Raw genomic sequence first — 15372 nt, 5'->3', positions numbered from 1 at the left:
TATGGATAACTGGATAATTAACGATGTCATGTTAATTTGTATGTCATATTTTAATTTGTAACCGTGTATAAGCTCCGGTGAGCACCCCCTCCTGCTTGTTGTGATGTATTGCTCATTATTTTTTATTTCATTCATGCTGTGTTTTAAAGAATGTTTCTATTTATTTTGGACTTACAATCTTTCCTTTGGGATCCTTTGTCTCTATATTAATAATACGTAAACAACATTTAAAGAGGTACCATTCATCGTAGTTCCTAGATCTGTTGAAGACAGCTTTATTTGTCACATTACTATGCATATCAATCAAGCATCAGCTCTCAAAATATTAAAGATTTTGCAGTTTTTCGAATAGTTACTAACTTTTCGAACGTTTTTTATCTTGTTACTTGATGGCATTGCGAAACATACAACTATTGGTATTGCTATCAATTTGATGGTCTGAAGGTTATGATTCAGATGTAGCAATTATGTCTAAGATGACACTTGTTAGTAAAATCAGTTTGTATCTTTTCTTACGGGGTGTTATCATAGTCATTTTAATTTTTGATCTGCGATGGTTCATTGCAACGTCACGACATGAAGAAAAACGAACATCACCTTTTAAAAAAAAACAAAAATCGACGAAAAACAAAAATGTCTGTAATACACTTCATCAATTACACTTAAGACTAGTAATAGACTTTCCACTATTTATTATGTTGATAATACAAGAGATTTAAAAAAAAGCATCACAAAACATGTGATGAGTTTTTTTTAACCTTAAGACATCAATACATCCGTACACTAGACATCATGTATCTATTATCTAAAACTTACATAATTTATTTAGTGAAATTGATTTATCTGCAACCCAAAATTGACAATTGAAATGGAGAATGTGTCATAAAGACAACAACCCCACCAAGGCGAAGAAAACAGGTTAAGGTCATCAATTGGTCTTCAACACAGCTGGAAAATCCCGAAACCTTTGGCGGCTTCAGCTGGCTACTAACAAAAATGTGTACTTTTTGAATATATATGTATAATAATGTTTATATCGTATACAGGTCAGGGTTGGCTATCGTCATTATCAGAGACGACGACACGCCTATCGTATGGATTCAAAACCACCTACTGACTCTACTAATAATGTGAGTAAATATATACCAACAGACGGTGTTTTGCTTTCAATTTGACATACATTATGCTGAGCCTGACTCAGCTAGTATAACCATGTGATTGTATCGCAATCTCGGCAAATTATAAAGAATAACAACTTGTGTTTGAAGATTGTAGATTATAATTCCACCAGAAATGATACAGGAGTTTTTACAGAGTGTGTATTGTTCGGTAAACTGAAAGAAATAAAAATACAATATTTACAATATGTACGAAAGAAATATAAGAATGTTCAATGCAATAATAATATCAAGTCAAAAACGAAAGTAGAATTTTCAGTTCAATTCAAAGTAATAAACAATTACAGTTCATATTTGTTGAATAACGTGTTTGTCAATTTAACGGAATTAACGGAATATATATTTAACAGTTTATAAACGATTTGAAACATACCTGACGGTGATTTGTCACAATATCCACAGGAGCAGTATTGTCGTGGCATCCATTTGCAATGGACAGTCGAGGAAGAGAAAGTAAACTGAAGTAAAAATACGGATAAGTCCAGGTTATTTCCGGAAAATATGAATGTCTGAAAATTCAATCCAATAGACTTTATAGTAAATATAATTGCGAACGCGATGCAGAATACTCCCCGTCTGAAATCTATCTAATATCACTATTCCAGAAAGTATAATTCCACATATGAATGTCACTATATTTATCCAAAATATATACATATAATTACACATATGTTCTCGATGAGAAAATCATGTCCGCGATAGGGCGTGTGTAGGTTGTGGCTTTTCAATTAACGATTACTCGCACTTCTGCTTCATGTTCGTCTGAACTTTTAAATGATCACTATAATTCCAACGGGCCATTGGGTACGGCAAAGGTTTTTGCCTTTTAGAAGAATGACGTCTCCTTTGAAGAGATCACGGCGATCTTCGGTCCATTTTCGTCGTTGTTGTAGTAACGGCAGGTACTCTTTCCTACAACGGGACCAGAAAACACTGGCAAGAGCCTGTACTCGTCTCCATTCGGCAAGACATAGATCTCGTTTATCGAATTCTCCAAGATTATCTGAGGTGAATATGTAGTCGGTTTTCTGTGTCAATAACATAGCCGGAGTTAATATTATCGGATTTTCTGGATCTGTTGATACCGGTACCAGAGGTCTAGAGTTCATTATTGCTGAAACTTCTGCCATTAGTGTGTTGAGCACGTCATGCGTTAGGCTTCTCCCGGCTGCATTTAGAAGCATAGAATCAAGAATTCTCCTGGTAATACCAATCATTCTCTCGCAGGCTCCACCCATGTGGGACGAATGTGGCGGATTGAAGATCCAAGTTGTACCAGAATTGTACAGAAAGTTCTTGAAGGGTCTATCTTCAACGTTGATTGAGTCAATCTTTAAATCGTCGATTGCGTCAATAAAGTTCGTTCCACGGTCAGATCGGAAAATCTTAACTTGGCCTGTTATAGCGTTTATGAAGGCTGAAGAACTCATTTCCTCGATTAATTCGATGTGAATAGCTCTTGTCACTAAGCATGTGAATAAAATTGCTAAACGTTTTGAGTTGGCGTATTCACCACGTGTTTTACGTGAAACAATTGTCCAGGGTCCAAAGGTGTCTATTCCAACGTTAGTAAACGGAGGTGAAGGTTCAAGACGGTCCTCTGGCAAATCAGACATGATTTGATACTCGGTTTTTTCTCTGAGTTTGCGGCATGTCACACATTTGTGAGTAATAGATGAGATCAAGCGTTTTGCTCCTACGATCCAAAATCCTGCGGATCGAATCGCTCCATCTGTGAAATGGCGACCTTGATGTTTTATCTTTTTGTGGTAGTGTCGAACTAATAATGTCGCTATATGATGGCGTCCAGGGACGATCAATGGTTTCTTTTCACGGAGGTCTAAGTCATATTTGGCAATACGGCCTCCTACTCGTAATAGTCCTCGTTCGTCCAAAAACGGATTGAGGTCAGCTATCGAGCTCCGCTTATTAATTTGTTCCTGACGTTTTATACAATCTATTTCATCTCATAAACTTCATGTTGTGCAGATATTAAGATGAAATTTTCGGCATTCGAGAAACTATCCAGAGAAGTCACTGGTGATGCCTGTTTTGACCCGTGTAAACGGGAGAAACGTTCCAAAAAGTCTATCGCCCGCACAAGTGATGTCCAGTTGGAGAATCGATTGAATCTATCAGTTCCGATACCCTTATGTTTAGGTGTGGAAAATGTTGTTGCAACATTAACAGTTGAACGGATTTCTCCATCTTCTTCTGGATCTATTAGCTGGTATATGTCCTCAAAATTCTTCTGTTCTGAGGAAAGAAGTTGTTTTGGTCCCAATTACCATTCACTGCTGTGAATTTCATGGGCTGTTTCGGACCTTGTTCCAGAGTCTGCGGGATTACGGTTAGTTGGTACGTAATTCCATTGATTTGGAGATCTAAATTTTCGTATTTTCTCTACTCTATTGGCGACATAGATAAAGAACCTTCTTGTCTCGTTATTGATGTAGCCTAGGACTACTTTACTGTCTGTGTAGAATTTTACGGTGTCTATATGTAAATCTAAATTATCCATGATGGTCTGTGTTATCTCGACTGCTAATACTGCAGCAGATAGTTCAAGGCGTTGAATAGTATGACCACTTGTTGGTGCAACTTTAACTTTTCCAAGAGTGAAACCTATGTTTGGTTCACCACTACTGTCAATGCGCAATGTTTCGATAGCAATTAGAGTATCTCTCCAAGATTTCCACTCATCTGCTGTCTCATCAGTGAGAGGTTGGTCCCAAACGACTGTTTCTGATACTATTTTCCTTAATAGGAGTTTCCCTTGTATAATCACCGGAGACAAAAATCTAAGAGGATCGTAGAGACTGTTTATCGTTGATAGAATTCCTCTCCGAGTGATCGGTTTGTTTTATGATGATAATTGAAATAAGAAGTTATCAGTGTTTACGTCCCAGCTAAGACTACGTTGTAGGGGTTTGCTGTCGCATTCTAAGTCTAGATCTTTAAGATTTGAAGCCAAATCACTGCCATGAAATGCAGACATAACTTCCGCACAATTAGAGGCAAACTTGTGAAGACGTAAGTTTCCATATTTTGCTAATGCTTGCTGTGTGTCCTTCATGAGCTTAACAGCTTCCTCTTTAGTAGCACATGACGTTAGACCGTCGTCTACATAGAAGTTTCTTGTAACAAAGCTAGTCACGTGACTGCCAAACTCTAGTTCTGATGCTTGAGCTGCTTTTCGGAGTCCAAGCGTAGCAACGGCAGGTGACGGACTATTTCCGAAAACATAAACTCTCATGCGGTTTTCGACAAGGTTCTCCTATAGGTCATTGTCTTTATGCCATAAAAATCTCAGGTAATTTCGGTGGTTTTTTCTGACAACAAAGCAGTGAAACATATGTTGAACGTCTGCAGTTACTGCGACCATTTCTTTCCTGAAACGCAGCAGTACTCCCAAGAGATCATTGGTCAAGTCTGGACCTGTTAGCAGGACGCTGTTAAGTGAAACTCCGTTACATTTGGCGGAAGAATCAAACACACCTCTTATCTAATCGGGTTTCTTCGGATGATAAACACCAAACAATGGCAAATACCAGCACTCCTCATGTTCATGCAATGGTGGAGCGAGCTCTGCATGATTATTGTCTAAGATCTTACTCATAAATGTAAGAAAGTGTTCCCTCTTAACTGGGTTTCTATGCAGACTGGTGTCTAACATATTAGCACGATGAAGAGCTTGTTGTCTGTTGCTTGGCAATGGCTGTCCTGGCACTCGGAACGGCAACGGTGATACCCAACTTCCTTCCGAGTCTCTCAAAAATTCGTTGTCCATCTGCTTCATGAACATTTTGTCCTCATATGACTGTCCAGGCTTATCATCGTCCCTTGTTTTTTTTTGAAGAGTGGCGATTGTAAATCTTTCGTTACAGTGTCTGTGTAGTTTTCCCGGATGTCAAACTTGCTTGTGCATGGTTGAACGGTTGAAGGTTGTCCTGTAGGTAAAATGTTGGTTATTTTGACCTTTAACTCAAGAGGCACATGCTGCTTGTTATTGCAGGTTTCTCCTATCACTACCCAACCCAGTTTCAATTGTTGTTCTGGGTGGTCCTATGCGCTGGTCGAGGACATGGTCGGCCTCTATAAGGTCTCTGCCAATTAAGAGAAGAATTTGGCAATTTTCCTCTATTGGTGGAATGCTACCCCTAAGTTCTTTTAAATCAGGGTGATGCATCGTTACTTTAGGAGTAGGTATTTCGTCCCTATTATTGGGAATATGATCACATTCAATCAGTACAGGAAGGTCAAACCTGTCATTATCATTCATTGATTCCATGTCAAAACCTCTTCCTCTTTTCCCGGAAGTGACTACTTTGCCGGAGCATGTTGATAAAGTATAGTTCTCCGGTTTATCTTTGACGTCGAAAAGATTAAAGAATTCTGGCGATGCTAGTGACCGGTTGCTTTGGTCATCAATGATGGCGTACATGCGAATAACTTTGTCCTGGGTATCTTTGTGATAAGCATTCACAGCAAGTATTTTAGCACAAGATTTCCCGCTATATGTATATTTGCAGATCTCAGTACAGGTAGAGTTCACTGAGGTTGATTTAGTTTCAGCGGTTTCTGTTGGCTCCCCGCCGTAGGCTTTCTTGGGCGAGCTAGACTGAGAACTTGCAGGTTGCTGTGGTCTAGTGATGTGAAGAGCGGTAATGTGTTGTTTACTTCCACATTCTTTACAACTCATGCGTGCATTGCATTCCCGGCTTCTGTGTTTGGTAGAATCACAACACTTGTAACACACACTGTTTTCTTTCAAAAGACCTTTGCGTTCCTTTATTGATTTGGCTCGGAACGCTCGTCATTCATTTAAAGAATGCTTTGTTTTGTGCAGAAGACAACGACCTTGTTTGCTGGCGTCTCCAGATTGCTGCTCAACCGCTGATTTATGCGTACCAACTTTAGTCTTGGGGGTAAGACGTGAACCTTGGCGCAGCACTTTTTGTATTTGGTGTGACTTTTGACCCAAAGATGAATCCGGGATCGTTTTTAATTCTACTGATTTCACTGATGAATGCAGATAGCTCTGTACAAGGAGGAAAGGCAGCGCCGTGGTTAGATTTGTATCTAGACGCCCTTGTAATCCATCTTTCGTGAAGTCCATATGGTAGGGTTTATTCCGGTCGGTGAATCAAAATAAGCTAGCAGACATCCCAGCTTGGGATTTTCCTTGTGGTATTCTATTTCTGATAGAATGTCAGACAGTTCATAAAGACGTGCGTTGTCCTTATTCGTCAAGGTTGGGAATTTGTCAAGTTTACACCTGAGAGAGGCTTCCAACATTTCTGGAGCACCATACCGCTCGTCAAGCCTCTTCCATAATCTTTGTATACCTATTGTAGGATTATTTGCGTTCGACGCTCTTATGCTTATAGCATGTTTAGCAGACTCAGGACCGAGCCACTTGATCAATAAATCAATCTGTTCCGAGTCAGATACTTGCAACTCGTCTGTCACGTTTTTAAAGCTTGCTTTCCATGTATGGAAGGATTCTGACCGATCGTTAAAGCTTGTTAATCGGGAGAAAAAAAGTCCTTACGCAAGAGAAATCTAGTAATCTCCGATGTTGGGTTGATTTGTTGCTAGTGTGCAACAGGTATCTCTTCTTTTACACCTTGTTTTTTGTGTTCAGCAAGGATTTCTTCTATAACGTCTTGTTTTGTGCGTAAGACAGGGATCACTTCTTTAACATCCTGTTTTTGGTGTTCAGTAGGGCTCTCATTTGAAAGGCCTAGTTTTTGTATGCCGGTTACTAATCCCAGATCTGGGATTAAGGTAACTTCCGGTGACTTTGTATCGGAAGGCAAGACAGCAGATGTCTGTGACAGCAAGTTCAGTGCTACGGATCTTAACAGGAATTTGTTTTGTCTTTTGAGGTCCTGTTACTTCCTTTATAACAGTTGATACAGGAAGTTTATTGACGAAATCTTGCACACGCTGGAACGGGTCTTCCTTTTCGTCAGGGAGATCGCTAAACGCTTGGCTGTCATCGTATTCCAGGATACGAGCCTCGGCTTCTGCGGCTGCAGCTTCTCTCTGTGCTTCAAGAAGGTTAAATTTGGCTTTCAGCTCGACCTTTTCACGACTTACCCGTTCGGCTTCTTGTTGCATTTGAGCCTTCCTGCGCATAGTCTCTTGTTCTAATTGCTTTTTTCTGTGAGCGGCCTCTTCTTCTAATTGCTCTTTTCTGTGAGCATCCTCTTGTGCTAATAGCACTTTTCTGTGAGCAGCCTCCTGTTCTATCTCAGCTGTTCTCTGTGCGGCCTCCTGTTCTAGTTGAATTTTGCGTTGAGCGACTAGTGTGGCTTCCTGTTCCATTTCAGCCTTTTTGTGTGCTGCTTCCTGTTCCATTTCAATTTGTCTGAACAGGGCTTGTTCCTCTAACATTGCTTCCTGTTGTAGAATAAGGGCATGTTTTTCTACAAAGGCTATTTTAGACTTGGCAGCCTCTGCCTTGACACGCTTTCTCCGTGCTAGGCTTGACATGTCTGACACGTTAGAAATACCGCTGCGTGAGGTTTTCTTACCTTTTGAGGTCTTTGTTTTAGTGGATTTGGCCTTTGTTAGGGCGAGGCGATGCTCGTGTAGTTTTTCCATAACCAGTTCCACTTTGGACAGACGGAAATCCAAAGAGAGTTTACATGCATCTATTTCTTTTTGACTCTCCAATGTTCTGGTCCTTTTCAGAAAGTATAGGTATTCATCTGTGAGCCTACGATAAATATTACAGGCTTTAACAAGTTTGTCCTGGGCTGTTAGGAGTTGCTGGAGCTCGTTAGGAGGCGTTGTGACTTCCAATAACTGGGATTCAATGTCTGTCCAGAGAGCCTCTTGTTCCTGACAGAACTTGTCACGTTTTCAGTGAAAGCTCCTTTTCCTTTTTCCGTGAGGTCACGTACTCGCCTAGCCTCGGGATTTTCATCTGACTGTATTGTATTAGACGGATTTTCTAATAGTTCAGGGACATCTACCTCTGGGGGCTGAATCTCTTCTTGTTGTTCCACATGACTGGGATCCATGTTGACTCAACGTTGTTGGGTTGCTGCCGAGTACACACAAGATATGTAGTTCACTGACAGTGTAAAGGTATGTACACGTTGTCGTTCCTTGTCTGGATATGTAAAGACAGGTTGTCGTCAATTTACTATGCTGAGCCTGACTCAGCTAGTATAACCATGTGATTGTATCGCAATCTCGGCAAATTATAAAGAATAACAACTTGTGTTTGAAGATTGTAGATTATAATTCCACCAGAAATTATACAGGAGTTTTTACAGAGTGTGTATTGTTCGGTAAACTGAAAGAAATAAAAATACAATATTTACAATATGTACGAAAGAAATATAAGAATGTTCAATGCAATAATAATATCAAGTCAAAAACGAAAGTAGAATTCTCAGTTCAATTCAAAGTAATAAACAATTACAGTTCATAGTTGTTGAATAACGTGTTTGTCAAGTTAACGGAATTAACGGAATATATATTTAACAGTTTATAAACGATTTGAAACATACTTGACGGTGATTTGTCACAATATCCACAGGAGCAGTTTTGTCGTGGCATCCATTTGCAATAGACAGTCGAGGAAGAGAAAGTAAACGGAATTGAAAATTATGGATAAGTCCAGATTATTTCCGGAAAATATGAATGTCTGAAAATTCAATCCAATAGATTTTATAGTAAATATAATTGCGAATGCGATCCAGAATATACATGATACCATGAATACAGATAAGTATCTTGCATATAAGTGTCTGAATCAAAATTTAAGTGTTCCCCGTATAGGCAGAATATACATCCTAAAAATACACAATTACCATAACCCTATACTAGTACATTGTTCGGCCGATTTCCTCAATAGTTCTGTATATATTTCTGTCTGATGTTTTCCCCTCCATCCTTTTATCACAACATAAAGACAAAGATATGCGATCGAGAACATTATGCACTGGAAAAACATAAGTACATGCGTGCATTGTGTGATGTTTTCTTTCTTTTTCTTTATTAACTTTCTTTCATTTTTATATAGGACAATTCAAAAACACAGCGCTTCAATGACAATATCCGTGCAGAGAAGAAATAATTGAGACAGAATAAGAATACTTATAACATCAATCATAAGCAGTTAAATATTTTTGTCTTATTATTATAGGTATACTTTTATATTGTTAGCTCGATTGTAAACGAAATAGAAACTGGACTTATTCATTTTACAATATATTTGTTGTGTTCCTACTAATAATTATATACTATGACCAAAGTGCTCTTTTCAGTAATGAGGTAGCAAATTCAATCAAAACATTATAAATATCATTATTTATACATACACTATATAGACATTGTTCAATAATAAAAGGGGGAGAGTCAGTCCATAAAGTAAACCAAGGAGGCTAATATCAGGTTTTACATCCAAAATTCATAAATTATTAAATTTGTGCTAAATATTGTTCACTGCCAAAAAAGAAAGTTCGTTCTCATATCTGTTGTCTTTCTTTTTCTAAAAAAAGAATAAAGATATTCACTCAATTCAAGTATAAACTAATGTCATTTTTTGACATCATATAGATCAAAAGAACATCTTCGTGTACACAGTAGTTACATTTAGTTCTGGAAATAATATTTCATTAAGATATCGTTTTCTGATATTATCGTATAGAGGGCCTATACATAAAATTTAAATGAATCTTTAAATGTGGTAAGAGAGCTTAACTTTTTGAAAATATTTTTTCTTGATAAGGTAATAAAACCAACCCTTTTTTACTATCATCGACTCTTTAAATCTACACAAAGTGAATATTTTCTGTTGGTTTTATATATAACATAACTTTAAAGTTGAATTTTGAAATCAAAATAGGGTTTTCCATTTGCTGTACTCATTCTGTGAAATTGCACCTCTAATGTTCGGTCATTGCCTTAACAATATAGTTTGAAGCATTCTTTAGAAACCTATTATTTGTTTTCACTATATTTTTGTAAAAAAGAGAGATCAACATTTAATTTCTAACTTACTAATATAATAGATAAGGTATCTGATCAAATCAAATTTTGTACTTGTTTGGCTTTATAAATATTTTGATATGGGCGTCACTGATGAGTCTTATGTAGACGAAACGCGCGTCTGACGTACTAAATTATAATCCTGGTACCTTTGATAACTCTTTGTGATAAGTGGTATGATGACAGAATAGGTGTAATAAAATGATCAGGTAGTATTAATCAAAGATAAAAATGTATAATTGGGATTAAAACAAAGAACTGAAGACAAAAATTTAAATGAATTTTATTCAATTGAAATGTATCAGTTATAATGTTGTTGGTAACCTTAATGTTTTATTCATTGTAATCTTGTTTTACTTAAGTATATTTTGTGTTAATTCTTTTACTTTATCATAAATATATTCAAGCAGTTACTCTTATATATTATATGTATAGTAAGAATCTTATAATTTAACTGAATAAAATTCAATATTTTCCTGAGATTTTGTTAGATTTTTTTTTATCGAACTTGACAATTAATATCTAATTATCTTATGAATTATACACGCTAAACACAATTTCTAAATATCGTTTTCTTCTTGAAATAATGTCAAAAATGAATATAACAAAAATACCAAACCTCGAGGAAATTTCTATACGGAAAGTACGGAATCAAATGGAAAATCCAAAGCACAAACACATCACACAAACGCATAAAAACTGTAATATCCCTGACTTGGCACAGGCATTTTGCTATCATGTAGAAAATGGTGGATTAAACATAAAAACACCAAAAGGACAATTAATCTAATTGAAAGACGAAAACAAAGTGACAACGGTATGATCGCGGTGATAAGTTTAATTCGGTAAGTCACAGTCAGGGTTAAGCGAACGGTATGTAGTTACGCAAATTGAAGCATGTGTGTCGTCGTCTGTGAAACAGATAGTCCATAGCAGTCAAACAACGCGTGATGGCGTCCATAAAAATATCGTATCAACTGGAAGTTATATATTTCATATGCAAGCTCTGTTTGATTGTTGCTACAGTTTACACTTTGGCAGCTGTACGGAACTCTTTTGTCATTAAGTTTTGTTTTCAATTGTATTATCTTTCAATTTTGTGTCTTGTACGTGATACTTTTTGTGTTTCCTTGATACATATGACGTGGCTCTGTACTTTAAAATGATACCGCAGTTATGTTACTGTTCTATTATAATGCCAATATGTTATTGTTCTATTATAATTTTGAAACATCTGTGAACGACAAAACGATTTTACTCACATAATGGTATTAACCATATGTGTAATCTTAAAAATTCTAAATGATTTTAAATCTCGTTTTTTTTTTTTAAATTAGTTCTAACTAAACTTTTGTCTTTTTAACCCTGTATACCACCATTCCCCATTTTTCAAAAGTACATTGAACGACAAAATCATCTTATATTTCTTCCTGTGTAGCGTTTACAATTTCTGACGAAGAAATGAATGTGATTGTTAAATTTTATAGAGGCTTTTGTGCTTCTTTGTTTAATATTTGTTTGTTTTGAGATTGTGATACAGTGATCACTGCTGTACCTATATTGTGACAATTTTACCTATTATGTCTGTTTTGTTCACGCATCGTTGTTAATATAATGGAATTTGATGCGACTGTCATACAAGTGAGAGGTTTAGCGCTATAAAACCAAGTTCAATCCATCATTTTCTACATTTGAAAATGCCAGTATCAAGTCAGGTATAAGACAGTTGTTGTTAATCGGTTTGATTTCTTTTAAAATTTGATTTTGCCATTTGATTAGGGACTTTTAGTTTTGCCTTTTCTTGTGAGTTCAGTATTTTTGTGATTTTACTTTTTGTTCAACCCGTCCCTAATGTCAAGATATAAAGTAGGTTTGACTGTGCGTGTGGTATTTTCATGTTAAATTCGATGGGAAATTACAATATAAAATATAAAGTATGAAGTTTGAGATTGCATGTTATTTACGTGAGCGTATCACTGTTTTTATATTCTGTGGTGTTTATCATTGATAGAATAAATTCGTTGTTGTTCTGAAGTTTGCATGTTGATTCAATGTTTATATTATTTGTGTGTGCATTTCTCTGTTATGAATGTTCTTGCGTGTGCATGTACTGTATTTCAGTCACGTCGTGTTTTAGCGATATTTTATCATAATGATAAAATGGGAGGTTTGGCATGGCTTTAAACCAGACTCAACTCATGTTTGCCACTTAAAATGTCCTATACTAAGTCAGGAATATGGCATTTGATCTCAAATAGTTCGTTTATATATGTGTTGCGTTTATTTTTTGTTGCAATTCGGTATTCCTGCTCTTCTTTTGTTTTTTTCTCTCATGGTTGATGTGATTCCCGCAGCTTGGTTTGTAACCCGGATTTGTTTTTTAAATCGATTTATGACTTATGAACACTGGTATACTGCAGTTGTCTTTATCATGTTTATTTCTGTTTTTTTTTCAGTCACGTCGTGTTTTAGAGATATTTTATCATAGTCATAAAACGGGAGGTTTGGCATGGCTTTAAACCAGACTCAACTCATGGTTGCCACTTAAAATGTCCTATACTAAGTCAGGAATATGGCAGTTGATCTCAAATAGTTCGTTTATATATGAGTTGGCGTTTATTTTTGTTGCAATTCGGTATCCCTGCTCTTTTTTTGTTTTTTTCTCTCATGGTTGATGTGATTCCGCAGCTTGGTTTGTAACCCAGATTTGTTTTTTTAATCAATTTATGACTTAGGAACACTGTTATACTGCAGTTTTCTTTATCATGTTTATTTCTGTCTTTTTTCTCATTTTGCCATCGCACTGTCAAATTAATGTGGACTAATGATTTTGAAGATCCATTTGGTATGTTCGCCTGTGGAAGACGAATTATCTACAACATAAACACATTTTACCTCAAGTTGTGTTTGTGACCCGGATTTGTGTCAGTTGACTAACTTTATCAATATTGAACAGTGGTATACTTCTCTTGCCTTTATTTATGACATATTTAACTTTCGACGGAGCCACACAATCTCTATAAAAAGCAATTGAAACGTGTTTTGCTCCACATGTTTAGTTTATTATAATGTACAAAAATATGTAACGGACACATCTACCCATTTGTCTTTTAATCATGATGCGAAAGAGCTCAAATGGATATTAAAAATCATAAAACAAAAACAAATTGACAGTGCTATGATTGAAAATGAAAACGACGAAAATACAAACAGAACAAAAATAAAACAAAGAATATAAAGACTGAATCGTGATGGCGTCAGTAAAATTTCCGAGGTAATGATTTCAACTTTAATACTTTAAAATCTTTGTTTTATACCTTTTTCGTGGATAGAAATCATGATAGGAAGTCCAAGCTCTGTAATATCTTGTTAACTTGGACATATATTAATGAAGTTGCTGCCGGAATGTTGCTGAGTAGAAAATGCCCAGTTTACAATAGGGGAATTATTAATACACATGCGTTTCATAAAACACACTCGTAAACATACTTTTGATATTTCAGATGTACAATATTAATGAATCAGTACAATGATATGTGATGTTTAAATTCTTCCAACATAAAATAGTTTAACTGATTATTTAGTTCGTCGCTTAATGCCATCTGTTCAAGAAAAGTTACTATACCTGCTGTTCAAACATGTTAAACAAATTGTATGGATTTAAAGCTGACATAAGGCTTTATTATGTGCCAGCAAATGTATACTGAAGAACTGTATAAGAGAAACTAGGTAATTACCAACCTTGATTTTTTTTTTGGCATAGTATGATTTTCTCACTGTCTTTAGGACCCATTGATGGAGTTCGGCTGTTTCCTTTTTTTTGATCGGGTTGTTGTGTCCTTAACACATTCCCCATTTCCATTCTTAATTTTATCTTATTATACTATAGACAACAATCTCATACCGTACAATCATAACTATGTACTATAGTCTTTTTGTTTATTTTCTTTTGTTACATATTCTGACATCGGACTTTGACTTCTCTTAGACGGCGTTTTACTGTGCGTATGTTTGTCCGGTTTTTTTCGACATTGGCTAGATGTATAGGGGGAGGTGTGAGAACGCAAAAACATGTTTAACCCCGCCACATTTTTGCGCCCGTTCCACGTCAGGAGCCTCTGGCCTTTGTTAGTCTTTTATGATTTTCAAATTTAGTTTCTTGTGTATAATACTGAGTTTAGCATGACATCCATTATCACTGAACAATTTGCATATTTGTTTTGAGGCCAGCTGTAGGACGCCTCAGGGTACAAGAGTTTCTTGCTGCATTGAAGACCCATTGGTGGCTGTCGGCTGTTGTCTGCTCTATAGTCGGGTTGTTTCCTCTTTCCCTATTCCTATTTCCATTCTCAGTGTTATTTATAAGTAACTGAACATTTAAATGTTAATATATCCAGAGAACATAAATTTAAGAATAGTACAGTCAAAATCAGTCCCATAGAAACAAGAATCATCAGAAATGAATTTTGAGATCAATATTGACGAAGTTGCCTATTGCATCGTTATCTTTATTTTAAGGATAGAAGGAGGACGAAAGATACCAGAGGGAGAGTTAAATAATAGATTGAAAACAAACAACGCCGTGGTTAAAAACAAAACGACAAACAGACAAATAATAGTACAGAAGACACATCTGTGTACGGAGAAGACAGAGGGTACATAAAAATGGTAGATTTGCTCTGTGTTAGAATGCAGCATTCATATTAAATCTGTAGTCTGTTAGGTTGCAAAATCATCTTAAAAGCTTCACATTCGTACTTTACTTTTTTAGTTGAGCGTCACTGATAAGTCTTTTGTGTCTGGCGTACACAAAAAAATCTTGTATCTATGAGTGTATGAATATATGAATTAAAACATTAAAGCCAATATGCGATACAGTATTTAAGTGAGTACATATATACAAAACTACTCTTTATATCAGTTCAACCATTTTAAATCGGCATTTTAATCTTCTTTTTTTTAACACCGCCTTCACTATGTCTAGCGTTCTAGACCACACGACCACCTAGACTGATATAATAATTAAGCTTTCAGTGAACTAGTGTAACCTATCCTCGTCAGGAGATTCTACAGTTTTAACACAGAACATGATTTATATGGTATATAAAGCATAAAGTTGAAATTGACTGCAGATTAGCGTTGTTGTCTCGATATCTCAATAGCGCGATTTCGAATCCCGGCG

At 36.2% G+C, this 15372-nt stretch overlaps 1 protein-coding gene across 1 annotated transcript in view; it reads left to right on the top strand.

Moving 5' to 3' along the window:
* The window catches only part of LOC139515639 (adhesion G protein-coupled receptor B3-like), a 35394-nt gene extending 24724 nt beyond the window's left edge, over positions 1-10670 (top strand). Inside the window, exons 21-22 of the mRNA XM_071305265.1 lie at positions 1047-1130; positions 9223-10670. Of these exons, the coding sequence (XP_071161366.1) occupies positions 1047-1130; positions 9223-9276 (138 nt within the window). The 3' untranslated portion in view covers positions 9277-10670. The remainder of the gene's footprint in view (positions 1-1046; positions 1131-9222) is intronic.
* The last annotated feature ends 4702 nt before the right edge of the window (positions 10671-15372 follow it).

Source organism: Mytilus edulis, chromosome 3, assembly GCF_963676685.1.
Source record: "Mytilus edulis chromosome 3, xbMytEdul2.2, whole genome shotgun sequence".
Taxonomy (NCBI): domain Eukaryota; kingdom Metazoa; phylum Mollusca; class Bivalvia; order Mytilida; family Mytilidae; genus Mytilus; species Mytilus edulis.
This window is presented reverse-complemented; position numbering and strand designations above follow the sequence as displayed.